A 21,062-nucleotide genomic window follows, 5' to 3' on the forward strand; every position below is an offset into this window, starting at 1 on the left:
AAATAGGTACTCAAGGGACTTCCCTGCTGGCGCAGTGGTTAAGAATTCCCCCGCCAATGCAGGGGACACGGGTTCGATCTCTGGTGCAGGAAGATCGCACATGTTGTGGAGCAACTAAGCCAGCGAGCCACAACTACTGAGCCTGCATGCTGCAACTACTCAAGCCCGCGTGCCTACAGCCTGTGCTCCGCAACAAGGGAAGCCACCACAATGAGAAGCCCGCGCACCACAACGAAGAGTAGCCCCTGCTCGCAGCAACTAGAGAAAGCCCGCGCAGTAACGAAGACCCAACTCAGCCATAAATAAATAAACAGATATGTAGATATAAAAACTTATTTAAAAAATAGGTACTCAATGACCTTCACTGTCATTATTCCAGCTGAGAGGAAAAAAGGAAGTGAGATATGGAAACCATCTGCAGTCTAAGACCAAAATTATTTTAACACCCTGTGAAAACATTTGAAAGGTTGCTGTTAACGAATGATGCTTATGTCATGTGAGATATTCTAACCTATGCTATTGCAGGTCATTAATTTTATAAAACATGTAAGTTGGGAGTGGTGCACAACTCTGACTTCAGAGTCTTAAATTGAAGACAATTAAAAGGGACACTAAATTAATACCTGCTTTCTCCTTACCCCACCCCAGCAATTATATTAAATATTCTTCCTAAAAAAATGTTTATAGGGGAGAACAAGGCTTTTCACTAAAACAAAAACAACCCTCTTTGGTTCAGATACAGATAAGAGCCCTTGATTAACACTGACAAAGCATTATCGTCAAGCAAATGGTATAGAATGAATATACTCAGTATCACGGACAAAGGTACCGAGGACTGCAACACACATACCACTGTCATAAATGCCTAGTAAGCAGTCCTGTGGAAGAGAAGGCGAAAACCCCTCAAGCAAAACAAAACACACTGTTCTTAAGGCTACTTCTCACTCTTAAGATTTTACCGTAAAAAATGAGAAACCGGGCTTGCGTAATTTCTGGGATGTGGGAATCGGCTTTAGCCGTCGTGCCTACAATGCACGAACCACTGAAGGGAAAATAAAGGGCCTTTCAATAAAGACCTGATCTCAAGGACTTTAAGATATGAAAAGGAGAAGACGGAGAAGTCACCAAGGGGGAAAGTGCTATAAAAGCGCACCCAAAATGTTAAAGATGTTCACCTGGGAGATTATTTGAGCTAACCCTGGTTACAGCAGAGTACACGCTGCTGTGAGCACAGTGACGTCTGGCCATCATGTCTACGGACGGGGAGTGGACAAGCAGGGTTCGACTTCATGGCGGCAAAGATAATTCACTCATTCCACAATCCCCAAACGGTGGAAGAAAAGGCTTGCAAAGGTGCCAGGGGAAGAGTGGGGGTAGTAGGGGACGCTCTACGGTCTGAAGGCGGCTGTAAGATTCAGCCCTAGGGCAGGAGCGAGGGAAAGGGGGGAGTGGAGGCTGGACCGCGGAGGGGATGGCAGCTAAGGCCATCTTCGTGTCCCCTGGCGGGGGTGGCGGGCCGCAGCGGCAGAGAGCCGAGTCAGCTGGAGGGAAGCGCGAGGCGTCCCCAGCTCTCGGCGGCGCCCGCGCTCCGGCGGTTCCAGCTGTCTCGCCCAAGCCGGCTGCCACGCGCCGCTGCCGTCTCCACCGCCGCCACCTGAGGCCTAACCAAAGGCTCTGGGAGAACGTCCCTACGGTGTGTAGACCGTGGCAGACTACAGCTAAAGGCCAAACCCTTCCAGGCTATTCACGTACCTGGAGAAACAGATTCCCCTTGCGGAGGGGAACGCAGAGGCCAAATCAGTTCCTGCTTGCACTTCTCAGCCACACAACGTGTTCCTGCGGCCGCCGGCCAAAATGGCGGTGCCCAGCCGCCGCCTCACGCATGCCACAGGGACGTAGTGCGCGTGCGCGACAGGGCGCGCTGGGTGGAGCCCTGGAGGGAGGGAGGGCGAGACGGCGGGGACTGACGTCATTGTGCTGCGACCCCAATTGACGTTGTTGGGGAAGCGAGGCGGGCCTGGGAAGCTGAGTGGGAGTGGCGCGGAACTGCAGCGGTTCCTGAAAACCTGAGTGGCGGCAAGCCGGGTCTGCGAGCTGTAAGTGCGCGGGCTTTCCCCGAAGTGGCGAATGGTTCTAGCTTAAGCAGACGGGTTCTCTTCCCCAATGTCAATCTCCTTTTACGCTCCCGATTTCCTCAAAGCTGGTGGGTCAGGAATGGATCCTTAGCCGCTGCCTATTCTCGCACTTCGGGCAGAGGTGTCAAGCATAACCCACAGAGTCTGGTCCAGACACTGCTCGTCGTGGCGTTCTCTCCTTGGCCTCAGCTCCTGAACGGTGCGGCCACGAACCCGTTCTGCTCCGAGTTCCGTGCTTTATCCACTTGGTGGCGTCCAGTACCAAGTTCGGCGGTTGAATTCTGCTCCAGTAATAGAGATGGGCCATTTTTTGGGACAATTTGACATTTTTGGACATTTGGCAATGTGGCCACAGGTTTAATCGTCTCATCCCAGGCCTTACTTAACTTGCAGGTGGCAAATACTTTACTATTGAAGCTATTCATTCATCCATTTATTCATTCAGTAAATTGCTAATGGAGCGTTTAAACCTCAGGCCTTTCCAAAGTTTGCAGTCCAGTGTCTACTATTATTTAAAGAGTATCAACTGCTTGTGTGAAGATTGGGGAACAACTGAGATCTGACAGGAGGTGTCAAGGAGATGGTATACAGACCTTTTGGCACAGGTTTATAACAGCATTTACGTATAACGATGTTCAATAGCTGTAACTTTGCACTACCGAAGCAGTTTTACATGTTGTTCACAATCCACTATTTTTTTTTTCCACGTTTGGATATGCCTACCAAGATTAACAAAAGATGTGAAAGATGAAGTAAACTTGTGGTTTAGAATAGGCCAGTTATTCACTTCTAGACCTTAAAGACATTTTTCTGACTTTATGTACTATGGTAAGAGCACATATAAATGGAGCTTTTTTTTTTTTTTTTTTTTTTGCGGTACGCGGGCCTCTCAGTGTTGTGGCCTCTCCCGTTGCGGAGCACAGGCTCCAGACGCGCAGGCTCAGCGGCCATGGCTCACGGGCCCAGCCGCTCCGCGGCATGTGGGATCTTCCCGGACCGGGGCACGAACCCGTGTCCCCTGCATCGGCAGGCGGACTCTGAACCACTGTGCCACCAGGGAAGCCCCTAAATGGAGCTTTTGACAACTAATGAGAAGATGTGATTTTTCTCTGCATCACTTAACGAATTATTTAAAATGTAGACCAATATTTACATATTCCTGGAATAAGAGTATTTCAGTCTGACTTTTCTAGGGAAAATCTTCATTTGGATTGGAATTTTTACTCATAGAGGTATACAACTGCATAGCATTATAGGAGTATAGAACAAATCAATTCATTTGACAGGAAAGGAAATAAAGCCCAGACCTGCCGAAAGTCTAGGCTAGTTAAAGGCGAGGCTGAAGTTGACACCCTGATCCTGTGCTCTTTGACTACTATAGTTTGCTGCTTTGCACAACTTGTAAGTTATAATATGTTATATTTTAGAAACAAAAACTGAATTCCCAAGAGTTTTTAATTACAGTGATTATGTCAACTGCTTTCGAGAAGTAGATGATTAATATCCAGGGTATATTAGTGATCGATTTGGCTATTAAATTTTTACTTTTACGTTTTGTAGAAAGATGCTCAGGTCTGGGTATAATGTGGATAATCTTTTTTTTTCTACATAGAATATTTTTAAAATGACCACACCAAACAAGACACCTCCTGGTGCTGACCCTAAGCAGTTGGAAAGGACTGGAACAGTACGGGAAATTGGGTCACAAGCTGTTTGGTCACTCTCATCTTGCAAACCAGGTAAAACAAAACAAAACAAAAATGCTGTTCATAATAACTGCTGAAAGTTGTCTTGTGCACTGGACTAACTTTAATATTCTTTCTGTTAAGATGCTTTATTTTAATTCTAAAATAAATCTAACTGGATTTTCATTTGTTATATATCTTCTCAATTGCTTTACTACTATCTGCTTCAGTTTAACTGCACATGTCTCATAAGGTCTCTCCCTCTTTTTTTCTAAAAAAATATTTATTTATTTATTTAAGCTGCACCGGGTCTTAGTTGCAGTACAGTGGCACAGTTGCTGTGGCACTCGGGATCTTTAGTTGTGGCATGCAGCCTTAGTTGCAATATGCGGACTCTTAGTTACAGCATGCGTGTAGCATCTAGTTCCCTGACCAGGGATCGAACCTGGGCCCCCTGCACTGGGACTGTGGAGTCTTACCCACTGGACCACCAGGAAAGTCCCTCATAAATTCTCTTTTTACCCTCTCTCTGGTATCATTCAGTTATTTGGTTAGCATTTTTTTTTTTTTTTGCTATTTCTCTGGATAGGATAAATGGTTGATACATTTTTTGAGTGATTACATATCCCCAAATAACTTTATTTTACTCTTGGTTGGGATAGAACTCTTGGGTGGCAGTCCTTTTCTCTCAAAAATTTGTGGATCCTGTTTTACCATTTTCTTTTGTGTCATGTTGCAACTAAGAAGGCTATGCCCGTCTCTCTTACTTTCTAAGTAACTTGTTCTTTCTTTCTGGCAGCATTTAAGCCTTTTCTGTTTATTCTTAGACTTCAAGACTTTTGCCGGGATGTGCCAGGATACATGTGTACCTTTTCTCATCTGTCTAACCTATAATTTGATGGGTATTTTCAATCTGTAGAATCAAGCTCAGAGAAAGTTTTCTAGCTTGAGGAACGTTAATGATAATGTTATCGATTTTATAGTCACTTTTCCCTCAGAAACTTCTACTATTTACACGTTGTCTCCTGTAGTGTCTTCCCACTCAAGCCTCTTCTGTTTCCCCTTAAGATTCTTTTCTCTCTCTTTTTATGAGTAGCTGGGGATATACAGAAAAACTCACCCTTTTTGTGTTTATAGTTCTATGAATTTTTTTGTTTTTAATTTTTAAAAATTAATTAATTAGGGCTTCCCTGGTGGTGCAGTGGTTGAGAGTCTGCCTGCCAATTCAGGGGACACGGGTTCATGCCCTGGTCCGGGAAGATCCCACATGCCGCGGAGCGGCTGGGCCCGTGAGCCATGGCCGCTGAGCCTGCGTGTCCGGAGCCTGTGCTCCGCAATGGGAGAGGCCACAACAGTGAGAGGCCCGTGTACCGCAAAAAAAAAAAAAAAAAAAAAATTAGTTAATTTATTTATTATTTTGGCTGCACCACGTGGCATGTGGGATCTTAGTTCCCTGACCAGGGATTGAACCCCAGCCCCCTGCAGTGGAAGTATGGAGTCTTAACCACCGAACTGCCAGGGAAGTCCCATAGTTCTATGAATTTTAACAAACACATCACAAATATAGAATATTTCTGTCCTTCAAAGAAATTTCCTCATGTCCCTTTGTAGTCCGTCTTCTGCCCCCTCCTAATTTTCTCTGATCTTTACCCTGAAGAGAACCTGGTGGGGCTCCTAGAGGTAAAATTCATGAAAATGTGGAGTCCTCTCCAAGGCTGGGCTTCCAGGAGCTTTTAATCTCTCAAGGTAGTCTGTACTCAGTTTCTAGCAATTAGTGAATTAACAATTACTCAATTACTCTTTAAGTTTTCCTACCAGTTGCTAACTCTAGTGGTGGTTTCTGCCCCTGGTAAGATGTGATTCTCTGTTTTCTGTTCTCTTCGGTTTTTTTGGGTGGTGGTTTGCCCTGTGACCTCTTTGGGACCTAAGAAAAATTATTGGTTTTCAGTTAGTTCAGCATTTTTGTTGTTGTTGTGAGGATGAGAGTGACATTGTCCAAGCTCTTTACATGTCACATCGGAAACTAGAAGTTCTTCCTTTTACTTTTAAACTGTATATATCTTTTTATTTGAAGTGGATTTCTTATAGAGAGCATATTATTGGGTCTTGCTTTTTAAAATCCAGTCTGACATTCTTTATCTTATAATTGAGAGTGTTTAGACCATTTACACCTAATGTACCTACTGATGTAATTAGATTTAAAACTACTACCTTGGAATTTGGGGGGTTTTGTCCATTTATTCCCTCTTTTTTTAACCTGATTTTGGATAAATTCAGTATTTTTTATGATTCTGTTTTATCTCCACTATTGACTCATTAGTTATACATCCTTTTTGAAATTTTTGAGGGATTGCCCTAAGGATTACACTGTACATCTTTAATTGTCACAGTTTACCTTCAAGTAATATTATACTACTATAGATATGGTATACAAATCCTTTAGTATACTTCCAATTTATGCCCATGCTTTATGCCATTTTTGTTATGTATTTTATTTTTGCATATTTTAAACCCCCAGAATATATTGTTCCTATTTTTGTTTTAAAAGGTCAGTTATATTTTGGAGTGATTAAAAAACAAACTTTATGCTTACTTTAACTTTTTCAATTTGGGGAGCTTTTTATTTCTTTGAATAGATCCAGGTTTCTTTCTGGTATCATATTCCTCCTGCCTGAAGAACTTTCTTTACATTTTTTGTATTGCAGGTCTGCTAGCACTGTTTGCTTGAAAAAATTTTCATTTTGCTTTTATTACCGTGATATATGTTCCCTGCATGAAAGTCTAGGTTAGCAGGTTTCTCCTTTTACTACTGTAAAAATGTCATTCTGTATCTTCTGGCTTGCATAGTTTCTGAAGAAAAGTCTGCTGTAGTTAATGTGGCTTTTTTCCTGGCTGGCTTTAAGATTTTATCGTTAATTTTCAGCAATATAAACATTATGCGTCCACGTGTATGCGTGTGTGTGTGTTTAATCCTGCTTGAGATCCACTGAGATTCTTGGATCTTCTGGTTTAATGTCTTGCATTACTTTATGAAAATTCATGGCCATTATTTCTTCAAGTATTTCTTTTGCCCCATCCTCATCCTTCTGGGAATCCAATTATACATATGCTAGACCACTTAATTTGCTAGACCATTTGGTATTTATCCCCTTGCTTTTAGGTGCTCTATTTTTTGTTTTTTCTTTTTTTTTTTCTCTTTGTGTTTTGCTTTGGGGTTTTTTAATTGGCCTGGCTTCAAGTCTATGACTTCTTTCTTTGGCATTATTGAGTCTACTAATGATTCTGTCTAAGGAATCTTTCATCTCTGATATGGTGTTTTTTATTATGGCTTTTTCATTTGAATCTTAAAGGAGTTTTCTCCTATGTTGAAATTCCCTGTCTTTTCCTGCATTTCATCTACCTTTTCCCCTAGATTCTTTAACATATTAATCATAGCTATTTAAAGTCCCCATTTGTGAGTTTCAACATCTGGTTCATCTCTGAATCTATTTCTAGTGATTGCTTTATCTTTTGATAATATTTGTTTCTCTTGCTTGTTTGTGTGTCATAAATGTTTACTGAATGCCAAACATCACATATAGATTAGTAGATACTGAGAAAAATGGTATTTATACTTTGAAATGGATACCTGTTTTCCTCTGTCAGCCTTTTATAGTGGGGGTTGAGTTAGTTAGGAATTGAGCTGGGTTTGAGTTTGTTTGTTTGTTTTATTATGGTTACTTTCAATATCACAGGCTTCAAATTCCTCTAAAGATGCCCAGTACTTATGGCGGGGCTGTTGTGCCAGAGGAGTTTTCTTAGTGTTCCTCCTCCACGATCATTTTCAGTTATCTCTGTATCCCTGTGCTTCAGAGGGTGTCTCTCTCCATCCTCTTGCCGGGCCTCCAGCAGTAAAATGCGATGGTTGTAACTCAGTGCAGGGGATCAGAGGCAGGACTTCTTCTCTGTTTTCCTGCTCTAGCTTCAATCCTAGACAGCCCTTGCATGTCTGACCTCCACGTTGGGACTTCCTCAGCATTTTGGTCCCTCCTACCTATGATAGTGAAACTCTGGACTTTCCTAGGAGAGAGTTTTCTGCCCCGTCCCCAGAGGAAGGAGTGTTTTCTGCTTCTTCCCCAAGTGTAGAGCGTTTTTTCTTTTACTTTTCTCCCAGCAAGGATGGGTCTGTGCGGTTGGGGTTTTTGCTTTTCCTGCAGTGGCAGTCAGTCCCCTCCTCCAGGCATATACCACTGACGTAGGCTTTCCAATCTCTTGCTTTCCCCAAAAAATGTCCTCTAATGTGTACAGTGAGGCCCTTAGAAAAGAGTCTGAGAGTCAGACTGAGTTCACCTTGTGTTTGCGACTCCCAGGGCTGCTATACTTTTATGATAGCCCATGCTTAGCCTTTAGCAATTTGTTGAAATTCTACCTGATTTCTTCTTCTATGTTTATCTGGTCGCTGATCCTTCCTTCCATGCTCTACCACAGTTGGGACAGGCTGCCCATCCTTTCTCTCCTAACGTGGGAGCTGACCCTTCTTGGATTTCAGGATATTTGGTTGCTGCGTGATTTTAAGCACCCATGTTTTCAAGAAAAATTATGAGTTTGTAGTTTATCTAGCCTTTTCTTGTTGCTTGAGTGAGGATGGTGCCTTTTTCTAGCTTCATGTATACTAGACTGCTTCAGAAGTTTCTAATATTCTTTTTTTTATTATTTTTTAATTTAAAAATTTTTTTTAATTTTTGGCTGTGTTGTGTCTTCGTTGCTGCACGCAGGCTTTCTCTAGTTGTGGCGAGTGGGGGTTACTCCTCCTTGCGGTGTGTGGGCTTCTCCTTGCGGTGGCTTCTCTTGTTGCGGAGCACAGACTCTAGGTGCACAGGCTTCAGTAGCTGTGGCACGTGGGCTTAGTAGTTGTGGCACACGGGCTCTAGAGCGCAGGCTTAGTAATTGTGGCACATGGGCTTAGTTTCTCCGCGGCATGTGGGATCCTCCTGGACCAGGGCTTGAGACTGTGTGCACTGCATTGGTAGCTGGATTCCTAACCACTGTGCCACCAGGGAAGCCCTCTAATATTCTTTATAGCACCAAATATTTCTGTGAATTTGCTCAAATTGAGTATCTTCTATTGCTTTACTGAGTAGCATAATTCAACTGGTGCCATACTGATGTCAGTAACAGGGTAAGAATCAGTGCCAGTTCACATTCTTTTATGCTGTGGGGCTTGGCAGAGGACAACACATAGAAGTCACTGGTCCCCTGAAGATGCCCCACTGCTCTGACATCTTGGAGGTGCAAAAGAGAACAATGGTTGACACTACCAGAAGAATGGTGGGAATCACTTAAAAATGTGTTGGGTATGAAAGTCATGAAATTCATCATGTGCTGTCACATATTTTACTTCTGTGATTTTCAGCTTTGTGTTCATCAGTGAAATATAATTATATGATTATCATTTTGCATGTTATGAATGACTGAATAGTCTTTATTAATGCGAAACAGCATGAGAAAGTTGTTTAACCTTTACTTAACCTTACTTCTTTATGGTCAGATATTTTTCAGTTCAAGTCAGCAGACAGTTGCTGAAATCTGTAACACTGTTAGAGATTAAAAAATAAAAAAGACACACAGACCTTGTTGTCAAGGAGTTCACGATCTAATGGAGGAATTATATCTTTAAATTAGTCATTATTATACAATGTGATAATTTATAACTTTTATTTCGTGCTTACTAAGCGAGGTTCTGTTGTAAGTACTTTGCATGTATAAAATAAACAACTGTCTCAGTAAAGTCTCCAAAAGTCATGTGAAGTATTTACTGTTATTTTTTATCATTTTCCAAATGAGGAAACTGTAGTACAGACAGATTAAGCAGTTTGGCAAATATCACCTAATAAGTGGGAATGCTGGGACTCAAGGCAGTCAGGCTTTCACTAGGTCATACTGCTTCCCTCTAAGCATGGGCTCAGTGCAGTAGTGGGCCAAAGGAGAAACTGATTGACGCTGCTTCAGAGGATCAGGGAAGTCTTCATGGAGATGATGCGTATCTGGCATGATGGGGCAAGGTAGAATTTCACTGGGGAAGGACATAAAGGCAAGAGGAACAGTATGTGCAAAGGTGTATAGCTTAGCAAAACATGGTTCTTTCAAAGAATTGTGAGTAGTCAGTAAGACTAGAACAGAGGGAAGTGGCATAGGTGAAACTAGCTAGTTAGGAAGAGGCCTGATCATAGGGGGCTTTATTAAACAGTTCATACCTGGGAGTTCCCTGGTGGCCTAATGCATAGGATTCTGGGCTTTCACTGCTGTGGCCTGGGTTCAGTCCCTGGTGGGGGAACTGAGATCCCGCAAGCTGCGCAGCATGGCCAAAAATATAAAATTAGAAAAAAAAAGTTCATATTTTATTGTCCAGAGAGTATGAGCCATTGAGCAATTTAAAGTAGCAGAATGAAACAGTGTTTGTTCACATTTGAGAATTGTGAAGGATGGACTGAAGTGAGGCAAGATTAGAGGTAAGGAAATGAGTTAGGAGATATGCAGTAATTCAGGTGAGCACTGATATAAGGGAGAATTTTAATAAACTTTCAAAATGTTAGTATCAGTCTTTGGGAGATACAGATGTACCTCACTGCTACAGTATGGTTGGTGGTGGATGGCTTTGCAAAATTATTATTTTATCTTTGGAAATAGTGGTTCAATATTTCACTCAGATTAAAGTTGGAATGTATTTAGTAGATTCAGCTTAATTGAATACACATCAGAAAACAATCCCACAGTTCAGCACAATTGTCAATCTCTGCCCAAGAGACTGGAAAAACTAAAGGTCAGATTTGTGTGGTTGCTGGCATTATAACAGAGTCTTATTGTAATAATTGAATCATTTAATTTCATAAGCATCCAATTCATACCATGTTGGGAAAGAAGATTAGGGGGAAATAGGTACATTTTCTATGTTTGACTCTATATGTGATATTTTATAAGCCAACAAAAATAAGGGATTTGATGAGGCTGTATTTTGTGAATATCTAGAACATGCTTTCCACTTGATCCATATCTTCTACCAAGACATTGCCTTTATGAGTTAATTTTGAGAGGCATAATTGGGTGGTGTAAGTTCTATTTTTCTTAAAAAAAAAAAACCTGACTAAATTTTTATTTTTTTTTTCATGCTATAACTGACAGTTATGATCATTGAGTTAAAGAATTTCTAAGTTGAAGAGCAACATGTGCTTTGGAGAAAATAAAACAACAATATAACAAATAGATCAAGGAGGGCCTCTCGTGGGAAGTGAAATTTGCGCTGACATGTAAATGTTAAGAAGAATCCACTATGTAAAGATTTCAGAGAAGAAGCTTCCTGACACAGGGAACACCTAGTTCAAAGGCTCTAAGCTAACTAGTTTGGCATGTTTGAAGCTCAGAAAGAAGGCTAGTGTGGCTGGAGAGTTGTAAGGAGGTAAAGTGGTAGAAGATGACCTTGGAGATATAATTAGACATGGGTCAGATTATGTGAACTCTGGTAGGCCTTGGAAAAGAATTTGGATGTTAAGTACAAAGAGAAATCACTAGAGGTATTAAGCAGGGGAGTGAGATGATCTGATACAGAATTTTTAAAAGATGTTTAGGTTAACTGAGTTATTATATGAGTTAATAAATATTTCATGATTTAATATATATATAATGCTTAGAAATGTGCATGGCACATATTAAATGTGATATCAGTGTTTGCTATTATTATTATTATTAATTTATTGATATGGGTTAATCTTTCAGATATGTTAAATGAAAAGAAAAATGCAAAGTGTAGAAGTATGTATAATATACCATCATTTGTGTAGAGAGGAAAAAAGAATATATATATATATATATATATATATATATGTATATTTGCTTACATCTGTGCAAGGGTATGTAAGATACTGATAACTTGGATTATATTTGGAGAAGGCAACTAGATGCTGGGGGGAGAGAGATTTCACCATGTTCTTTTTTGTACCTTGTGAATTTGATCTAAAATGAATATACTACTTAGTCCAAAAATAAAATATAAATTAGATCTGTTTTGCTTAAATTTTTTGAAAAATCCACACTTTATTTTTTTAATTAGTATAAATTATTATGATTTTAATCAGGAAAAACAATACCAGATAGTTTGCCGTTATCTGGAATGGCTGGATGATATAGGATTCCAGGTAAATTCGCTGAGGAGCAAAGAGTAGGTGGATTCAGGCTTTTACAGTGTGAAAGAGTTGTGTGAAGAACATTTAACAAAGGCCTTCACAGGAGGTAAGGCAGCTGACTGAGAAATGTTGAGTGTGATGAGAATTCAGGAGAGCTTCTACTTCATGAGGTACAAAAGTGGTTAAAGGGGATTCCACAGTGATTTTCTTGGTGACGTTAACTAAAAGGGCAGTGGCTGTACTGGTTCTAAGGCAAGGGGGGCATCCCTATGTCACAAGGTCCAGTTGCTGGCTATAATACCCTATGGGTCAATGGTGGGCCCCATGTTTTTGGGTAACTCAAGGGCATTCTCTTCCCCTTTTCATATACAAAAAGCAAAAAGGGAATCTGATAATTGGGATGCCCAAAGGCAGGTGGGTTTATCAAACTCTCCTTTAAGGCCTTGATGGCTATGTCCTCCTGTTCTTCTCATAAAATTGGGTCAGGGCTGTTATCATTAAGTAAAACATATAGAGGCTTTGGCCATGAAAGAGAAATTTGGAGTCCAATTTCAGCAATAACCAACTAGCCTGAGAAAACCTTGCAGTTGGCACTTAAGGGTTTGAGGAAACTTAGGACACCATGAAATCTATTGGGATCTAGGTGTAGTCCTTGTTCTGATATCAGATGCCCTAAATATCAAACCTGAATTTGGGCCAACTGCAATTTTTCTTAGGCAATCTTACGTCCCATTAAGGCTGAAATCTTTAGCAGGTGGATGCTGTTTTCCTGTGAGGAAGCTCTAGAAGGAGAACATACATTGCCACAAAGTAGAACCCCTAGGGAATTTTATATCGTCCAGATCAGCTTTTAGCATTTGTGAGAAAACAGAAGGACTCAGAAAAACCCTGTGGCATTACTATCTAGGTGAATTGTATTTCTTTCCAAGTGAAGGCGTGTGGGCTTCAAATGGAATACTAAAGAATGCACTGCATAAATCAATTACAGTTAAGAATTTACTCATGGTAGCAATGGGCATTAGTAACATATGAGGGTTAGGAACAACAGGGTGTCCAGGGATAAATAACAATGTTGTTTATTGCTGGTAGGTCCACCCTTAGGTTTTCTCACCAGTAAAATGGGAGCGTTACAGGGACTAGTAAAAGGGATAATGAGGCCTTGAGCCTTGTAATCTTATATTATGGGCTTTATGGCTTGAAAGACTTTCTTACATATAAGGTATTGATTAATTCCGGGAAGAGGTTTTGAGGGGTCTGTTTGAATCTTGATGGGAGGTGTGCTGTGAATTTTGTTAATGTCAGTTGGAGATTTTGCCCATAAGGAGGGTGGTAGCTGATAATAGGGACAAATGATCAGTGTTTCTGGAATCTGCTCTACTACCATCAAGGATGGAACAAATAAAAGATGTCAGAGGGTCATTTAGTTCACCTGGTTGTTTATTCTGATGACTACCATCAGTTTCTAAAATTATTTTCCCCTTTTGGGAGAAATTCCGGCATGATAATTCTCTAAGAAGTTTCGACCTAATAAATGAATAGGGGTGGAGGAACTGAGGGGAAAAAAAAAGTGTCTAACTCTCAAAGGGCCTAAACAAAAGGGGATGAGTTCAGAGACAGGAACCTCTTGAGGATCATTAGAGATTCCCACTATTTGAATTGTTTTAGTTCTCTGAGGCAGGGGCTGTTTTATAGTAGTGGGGTGTAGAGTGTGGCTCCAGTGTCAGGACTGGAAGAGATTCCTTCCCAGTCTGGAGAAATGTTTCTCCAAACTGACTGAGAGCCTTGGGAAGAGCCGTATAGTTCCTCAGAGCCCTGTCATTGAGAATTGGGAGGACGTTGGAGAGGCTGGTTAGAGGGCTGAAGGCACCTGAAACACTTAAATTTGTAAGTGTTTTTTCCAATGTCCTGACTCTTCGCAGTAATAGAAACTAGGAGGGTTTTGGTTCTGTTTAGGAGTCTTCATTTGCTGGAATTGCAAATTAAGAATTTAGGCGGTCTTCCTTTGAGGTGACTCATCTAAAATGCGAGAGAACTGGTTCACCAGATTAACTAAATCGGGAGTGAACATAGTTTCCCATTCCATCCTGGTCTTTTGTATTAGACGGGAAAGGTCCCAGTTCAGCCCATTAATAAACATAGTTAAAAATGACCTGGGTGGAATCAATATCTGAAGGAAGACCAGAATTTTCTTCAAAAACAATTAGAAGGGCTTCCCTGGTGGCGCAGTGGTTGAGAGTCCGCCTGCCGATGCAGGGGACGCGGGTTTGTGCCCCGGTCCGGGAAGATTCCACATGCCGCGGAGCGGCTGGTCCCGTGAGCCATGGCCGCTGAGCCTGCGCGTCCAGAGCCTGTGCTCCGCAGCGGTAGAGGCCACAACAGTGAGAGGCCCGCGTACCGCAAAAAAAAAAAAAAAAAAAAAAAAAAAACAATTAGAAGTTGATTGTAATAATCATAAACAGGTTCATCAGACTTTTGTCTGCAAGTCTGAATTTTGTTCCAATCAACAGACTTTGGAAAAGCCTCAGGAATTGCTCGATGAAGTTGCCTAGCGATTGTTCAAGCCTGGTCATATGATATAAGTTCGTGGACTGGTCTCCCAGTTGTCATTCTAGAGAACATTCAGTATTTTTCCAATTAGCAGTTTTCAGTTGCTGGGCCTGGCCGTCACCAAAAAGCTATGAACTAATTGATAGGAGTCAGAGAAACCAGGTTGATAAGTTTTAATGACTGTATTAAATTCCTCAGCAAATATGTGAGGATCTTTAGTTACTCTGGGAAAATTTTGAATATGGCTTGCAGTTCAGTTTTGGTCCAGGAAAATAAGAAATTAAGGGTCTAGCCTCTGGATCCTTAGAAGGCTTAACATTAAAGGGGCAGGTTCTGACAAGTTCAGAGGAAAAGAGAGTTGGGAAAGTTTAAGAGAAAAGGGGAAGGTTGGTGAGAGAATTAGTATGGGGGAATTGAAGGAATAGAGGAAGTGTAGGCAGCACAGAAGGGAAGGAGGAAGATGGCACCAGAGGTGGAGTCTGGCCACCAGCAGCTGAGGGAGGGAGAGAAGACGATGCCTGAGGTGGTGCCTAAGACAGCCAAGGAAGATAGAGCCTGAGGCTCCAGGAGCCATTGTATCTTTCTTTAAGCATTTGTTCGCCTCAGTTAATCTTAAAATTTTATTTTGCAGAGAGGCAATTTTAGACCCCTGATAATGTTGAGAAGCTTCAAAATACCAATCAAAATAAGCATTACACTCAGTTCTGGAAATTTTTGAGCTATTGTAGTCCAATTCAGTTCTAAGGAAATTAAGTTAGGGATTTCAAAAGTTCTTTGTAATAGCCATTTCTATTCTAAATTGCCTTTGGTCAAGTCGGTCCATTTAGTTAGAAATGTGCCTGAGGAAGGACCTTGGCTTTTAAACAAAATCATCTGGAGTCCTCCTAGGGGGTGGGTACCCTCAAAATGTTTAGATAACTAGCATCCCATTTCTCAGAAGTTTTTCTCTGGAGTAAAAGAACAATTTCCAAACAGCTTACAGCGCAAACTGCTCAATTCAAACAGCTTGCAGGCTAATCCCAGCCAGTTCGAAGAAGACAGCTTGGTTTTAGAAGGAGCCGGGCCAAAGACTTTTACAGCCAATTTCCACAGGACAGCCCCTTCCAAAGGAGTAGGATGAAGAAAACTGGAACAGTTTCAGAGAAACAGCCCCTGTTCCCGAATGAATGGGCCAAAGGTGTTTTCAGTCAGATTTGGTTGAAACAGTCTGATCTCAAAATTAGACTGACCTGCCAAATGAGTACTCACATACAAAACAAAGCCTTAACCAGAAAGATGAAACCTTAAAATAGATCCCGAATGAAGCCTGGAGAGCTTCAAATGCAAAGAGGGCGTGTGCTGAGATCCAAGAGAAAGACTTACTTTCAAACTCCAGGGTCAGCGAGAAAGCAGTGAGTGACCAGTGGGTTCAATGGTGGGTACTGCACCTGTTTGCTTACCAGCCTTGGAACCATTGGGGTTCTTTTCTGGTCCCCGTAGAGGCCACCAACGTGTTGATCTGAAATAAATAGTTTGCCAGATATTTCTCCAGCAAAGATGGGTCTACTTAGGATCAGCAGAGAATTGCAATTCAGAGTCTGCAACCATGGCAAGCCAAGTGCAAGTTTCCACGCTGAAGAGAAGTAGCACGCTTTTACACAGAGGAAAAGGCAGCTGGGAGGGCTATAGTAAACAGAGAGGCCGTGGCTTTTCATTGGCTGAGTCCTTGCCAAGAAAGGAGACTTTCTTCTTCTTCTTGGGCTCTGTTATGGTCACAGGGTATGAGAACTTCCCCTTGTGGTCTCCCAAATCTATTTAATTGAGATTTCTGTTTATTAATTTTTTATGCTTCTGAGAAGTGAGGTCTGGTTAAGCGGATTGAAGAGTTTTGGTTAATTTAAATTTCACAGTACTCACTATCCTCTTTATCAAACTTTCTGGACAAATATATGTGGTAATTTTGTACTTTGAATATATGGCTCTTTCTTTATCATGAGAATTTATTGTCACTCGTGGTGTTTTCAGGATTTGGAGTGGATCAGTTACGAGATGACAATCTAGAAACTTATTGGCAGTCAGATGGCTCCCAGCCTCATTTAGTGAACATCCAATTCAGGTAATACATTTTTGAATTTTTCAATTTGTATAGGTTATAAGTAGACAAAGAAATTGATTTTATTTACATAAAATTTAAAGAAATATAGAAATTATATTGAAGTGCACTTAACTCTGCTTTTTATAAGCCTTAGAGATTACTTTTCGACTCAACTAGATTATAAGTGTTTTAAGTTTATTGTCTTATCCTTTATGAATTCTTTTTTTATTTAATCTACATTTTTTTATTGAAGTGTACTTGATTTACAGTGTTATGTTAATTTCTGTTGGACAGCAAAGTGATTCAGTTATACATATATATAATTCTTTTTTTTAAATATTCTTTTCCATTATGGTTTATCATAGGATATTGAATATAGTTCTCTATGCTATACGGTAGGACCTTGTTGTTTCCTTTATGAATTCTTTGTGGTACTTTACACAGTTCCTTTTATGTAGATATTTCTCATATATACTTTTCAATATGATTTATTTTAGAAAAGTATGCTTTGCTTATGACCCAATGCAATGCCTTAATGCATTGTGTTAAGTACACCAGGAGTGATGATAAAAAATTTATTCTAACTTATTACCTCTAAGGACACTTTCAGTTTTGAAATGCTTACTTTTGGGGGAAATGGAAAACCGCCATATGTTTGTCATTTGCTTTGAATTTATTGACAGATGGAAACCAGTTAACTTGCTTATCTTGCTCCATTTACACCATCTATTTTAACATTCTGTAGCATTGTATTTCTAGTTTGTTTTTATTGTCCTAGGATACAGACCAGCACATTTCTTATGAAAAAGCCCAATAGCAAATATTTTAGGCCTTGTGTGCTAGCTGGTCTGTGTTGCAGCTACTCATTAATGTCATTATAGCATGAAAGCAGCTGTAGGCAATGCATAATGACTGAATTTAGCTGTTCTAATTAAACTTTATCTTACAAATGTAGGTGGTGGGCAGGTTTCAGCCAGTTGGCTGTAGTATGCCAATTCCTGTCCTAGGGTATTAAATATGTATACACCAGAAATGAAGATAACAGCTAATATTTTTTTAAAGACTTTAAATACCAGATATTTTGCTAAATGCCTTCCCTATTTATTTCATTTAACCTTTACAGCTATTTTTATCTTTATTTTGTAGTCTTACAAGCAGAGATTTAGATAAATCTCTTGTAACTTGCTCTAGGTATCTCATTTAAGTTGAATCATAAAATATTTGTCCTTTTGTCTCTAGCTTAACTTAACATAATGTTTTCATGGTCCAGCCATGTTGTAGCATATATCAGAATTTCATTCCTTCTGAATAATATTCCATTGTATGTATTTAGCACATTTTGTTTATTATCAATGGACATTTGGATTGTTTCCATCTTATGGCTATTGTGACTAATGCTGCTATGAATATGATGGACAGATATCTATTTGAGTCCTGGCTTTCAGTTCTTTTGCACATATATGCAGAAGTAGAATTGCTGGATCAAATGGTGATTCTATGTTTAATTTTTTGAAATACCACCATACTGTTTTCCACAGCAGCTGCACCATTTTACATCCTGAACAGCAATATACAAGAGTTCTGATTTTTGCACATCCATACCAACACTTGTTTTCTATTTTTTGATAATAGCCATTGTAATGGGTGTGAAGTGGTATCTCATGGTTTTGATTTGCATTTCTCTAATGATTAGTGATGTTGAGCCTCTTTTCATGTGCTTATTGGCCATTTGATATCTTTTTTGGAGAAATGGCTAAGTCCTTTGCCTATTTTTGAATTGGGTGTTTTGGTTTTTTGTTGATTTTTAGGAGTCCTTTATGTATTTTGGGTATAAGTCCCTTATCAGATATATGATTTCCAAATATTTTCTCCCATTCTGTGGATTGCCTTTTTATAAAAGTGCTTAATTTTGATGAACTCATTTTGTCTATTTTTTATGCCTTTGTTGTCATATATCCTTGTTTAGTTTTTAAATCCTTTTTTATAAGTTACTGGTTTTGAGTTACTAATATTTTGTTGAAAATTTTTATGTTTATATTCTTGAGGGATATTAGTTTATCATTTTCATTTATTGTAATATCTTAGTCTGATTTTGTTACTGGATAATATTGGCCTGATAAAATGAGTTGGGAAGTGTTTCTGCGTCTATTTTTCTTTTTCTTTTTTTTTAACCATTTTTTAAAAATTGAAGTATAGTTAATTTACAATGTTGTGTTAGCTTCAGGTGTACAGCAAAGTGATTCGGTTTTACATATATATATATATATATATATATATATATATATATATATATATATTCTTTTTCAGATTCTTTTCCATTATAGGTTATTACAAGACATTGAATATACTCTGTGCTATACTGTAGGCCCTTGTTTATCTATTTTATACATAGTAGTGTATATATGTTAATCCCAAACTCCTAATATATCTGCCCTCCCCTCCCCCCCACCCCACTATCCCCTCTGGTAACCATAAGTTTGTTTTCTATGTCGGTAAGTCCATTTGTTTTGTAAATAAGTTCATTTATGTCATTTTTAAGATTCCACATATAAGTGATATCATATGATCTTTGTCTGACTTACTTCCCTTAATATAATAATCTCTGGGTCTATCCATGTTGCTGCAAATGGCATATTTCATTCTTCTTTATGGCTGACTAATTTTCCATTGTGTATATATACCACATCTTCTTTATCCATTCATCTGTCTTTAGATATTTAGGTGGCTTCCATGTCTTGGCTATTGTAAATAGTGCTGTAGTGAACATTGGGAAGAATGTATCTTTTTGAATTACACTTTTCTCCAGATATATGCCCAGAAGTGGGATTGCTGGATCATTTGGTAACTCTAATTTTTAGCTTTTTAAGGAACCTCTGTACTGTTCTCCATAGTGGCAGCACCAATTTACATTCCCACCAACCATGTAGGAGTGTTCCTTTTTCTACACACCCTCTCCAGCATTTATTATTTGTAGATTTTTCTATGATGGCCATTCCAACTGGTATAACGTGATACCTTATTGTAGTTTTGATTTGCGTTTCTCTAATAATTAGCGATATTGAGGATCTTTTCATGTGCCTGTTGGGCATCTGTGTGTCTTCTTTGGAGAAATATCTGTTTAGGTCTTATGCTCATTTTTTGATTGGGTTTTTCTTTTTGTTATTAAGCCATATGAACTGTTTGTATTTTGGAAGTTAATCCCTTGTTGGTAGCATCATTTGCAAATGTTTTCTCCCAGTCTGTAGGTTGTCTTTTCATTTTGTACATGGTTTCCTTTGCTGTGCAAAAGCTTTTAAGTTTAATTAGGTCCCTTTTGTTTATTTTTGTTTTTATTTCCATTACTTGAGGAGATGGATCCAAAAAAATCTTGCTGTGATGTATGTCAAAGAGTGTTTTGCCTGGGCTTCCCTGGTGGTGCAGTGGTTGAGAGTCTGCCTGCCGATGCAGGGGACATGGGTTCGTGCCCTGGTCTGGGAAGATCCCACATGCCGCGGAGCAGCTGGGCCCGTGAGCCATGGCCGTTGAGCCTGAGCGTCCGGAGCCTGTGCTCCGCAACGGGAGAGGCCACAACAGTGAGAGGCCCACGTACTGCAAAAAAAAAAAAAAAGAGTATTCTGCCTATGTTTTTCTCTAGGAGTTGTACAGTATCTGGTCTTACGTTTAAGTCTTTAATCCATTTTGAGTTTATTTTTGTATATGGTGTTAGAGAATAGTCCAGTTTCATTCTTTTACATGTAACTGTCCAGTTTTCCCAGCACCACTTATCTTTTCTCCATTGTATATTCTTGCCTCCTTTGTCGCAGATTAATTGACCATAAGTGCATGGGTTTATTTCTGGGCTTTCTGTTCTGTTCCATTGATCTATATGTCTATTTTTGTGCCAGTACCATACTATTTTGATGACTGTAGCTTTGTAGTATAGTCTGAAGTCAGAGAGTGTGATTCCTCCAGCTCCATTCTTCTTTCTCAAGATTGTTTTGTCTATTCGGGGTCTTTTGTGTTTCCATGCAAGTTTTAAAATTTTTTGTTCTAGTTTTGTAAAAAAATGCCATTGGTAATTTGATAGGGATTGCACTGAATCTGTAAATTGCCTTGGGTAGTATGGTAATTTTAACAATATTGATTCTTATAATCCAAGATATCTTTCCATCTATTTGTGTTGTCTTCAGTTTCTTTCATTAGCATCTTATAGTTTTTGGAGTATAGGTCTTTTGCCTCCTTAGGTAGGTTTATTCCTAGGTATTTTATTCTTTTTAATGCAATGGTAAATGGAATTGTTTCCTTAATTTCTCTTTCTGATCCTTCATTGTTAGTGTATAGGAATGCAAGAGATTTCTGTGTATTAATTTGGTATCCAGCAACTTTACTGAATTCATTGATTAGCCCTAGTAGTTTTCTGGTAGTGTCTTTGGGATTTTCTATATATAGCATCATGTCATCTGCAAACAGTGACAATTTTACTTCT

The 21,062-nt window shown here is 39.6% G+C and overlaps 1 protein-coding gene across 2 annotated transcripts in view; it reads left to right on the forward strand.

The window, feature by feature from the left end:
* Positions 1–3,747: 3,747 nt before the first annotated feature.
* The window catches only part of ANAPC10 (anaphase promoting complex subunit 10), a gene marked incomplete at its 3' end in the record, with an annotated part of 67,780 nt that continues 50,465 nt past the window's right edge, over positions 3,748–21,062 (forward strand). The window contains exons 1-2 of one of the 2 annotated variants that reach the window (XM_079697473.1): positions 3,748–3,874; positions 16,528–16,618. In XM_079697473.1, coding sequence (XP_079553599.1) covers positions 3,760–3,874; positions 16,528–16,618 — 206 coding nt within the window. In that variant the 5' untranslated portion in view covers positions 3,748–3,759. The remainder of the gene's footprint in view (positions 3,875–16,527; positions 16,619–21,062) is intronic. The other variant, XM_079697474.1, reaches the window with a different exon arrangement.

Source organism: Hyperoodon ampullatus (genome assembly GCF_949752795.1).
Source record: "Hyperoodon ampullatus genome assembly, chromosome: 1".
NCBI lineage: Eukaryota > Metazoa > Chordata > Mammalia > Artiodactyla > Ziphiidae > Hyperoodon > Hyperoodon ampullatus.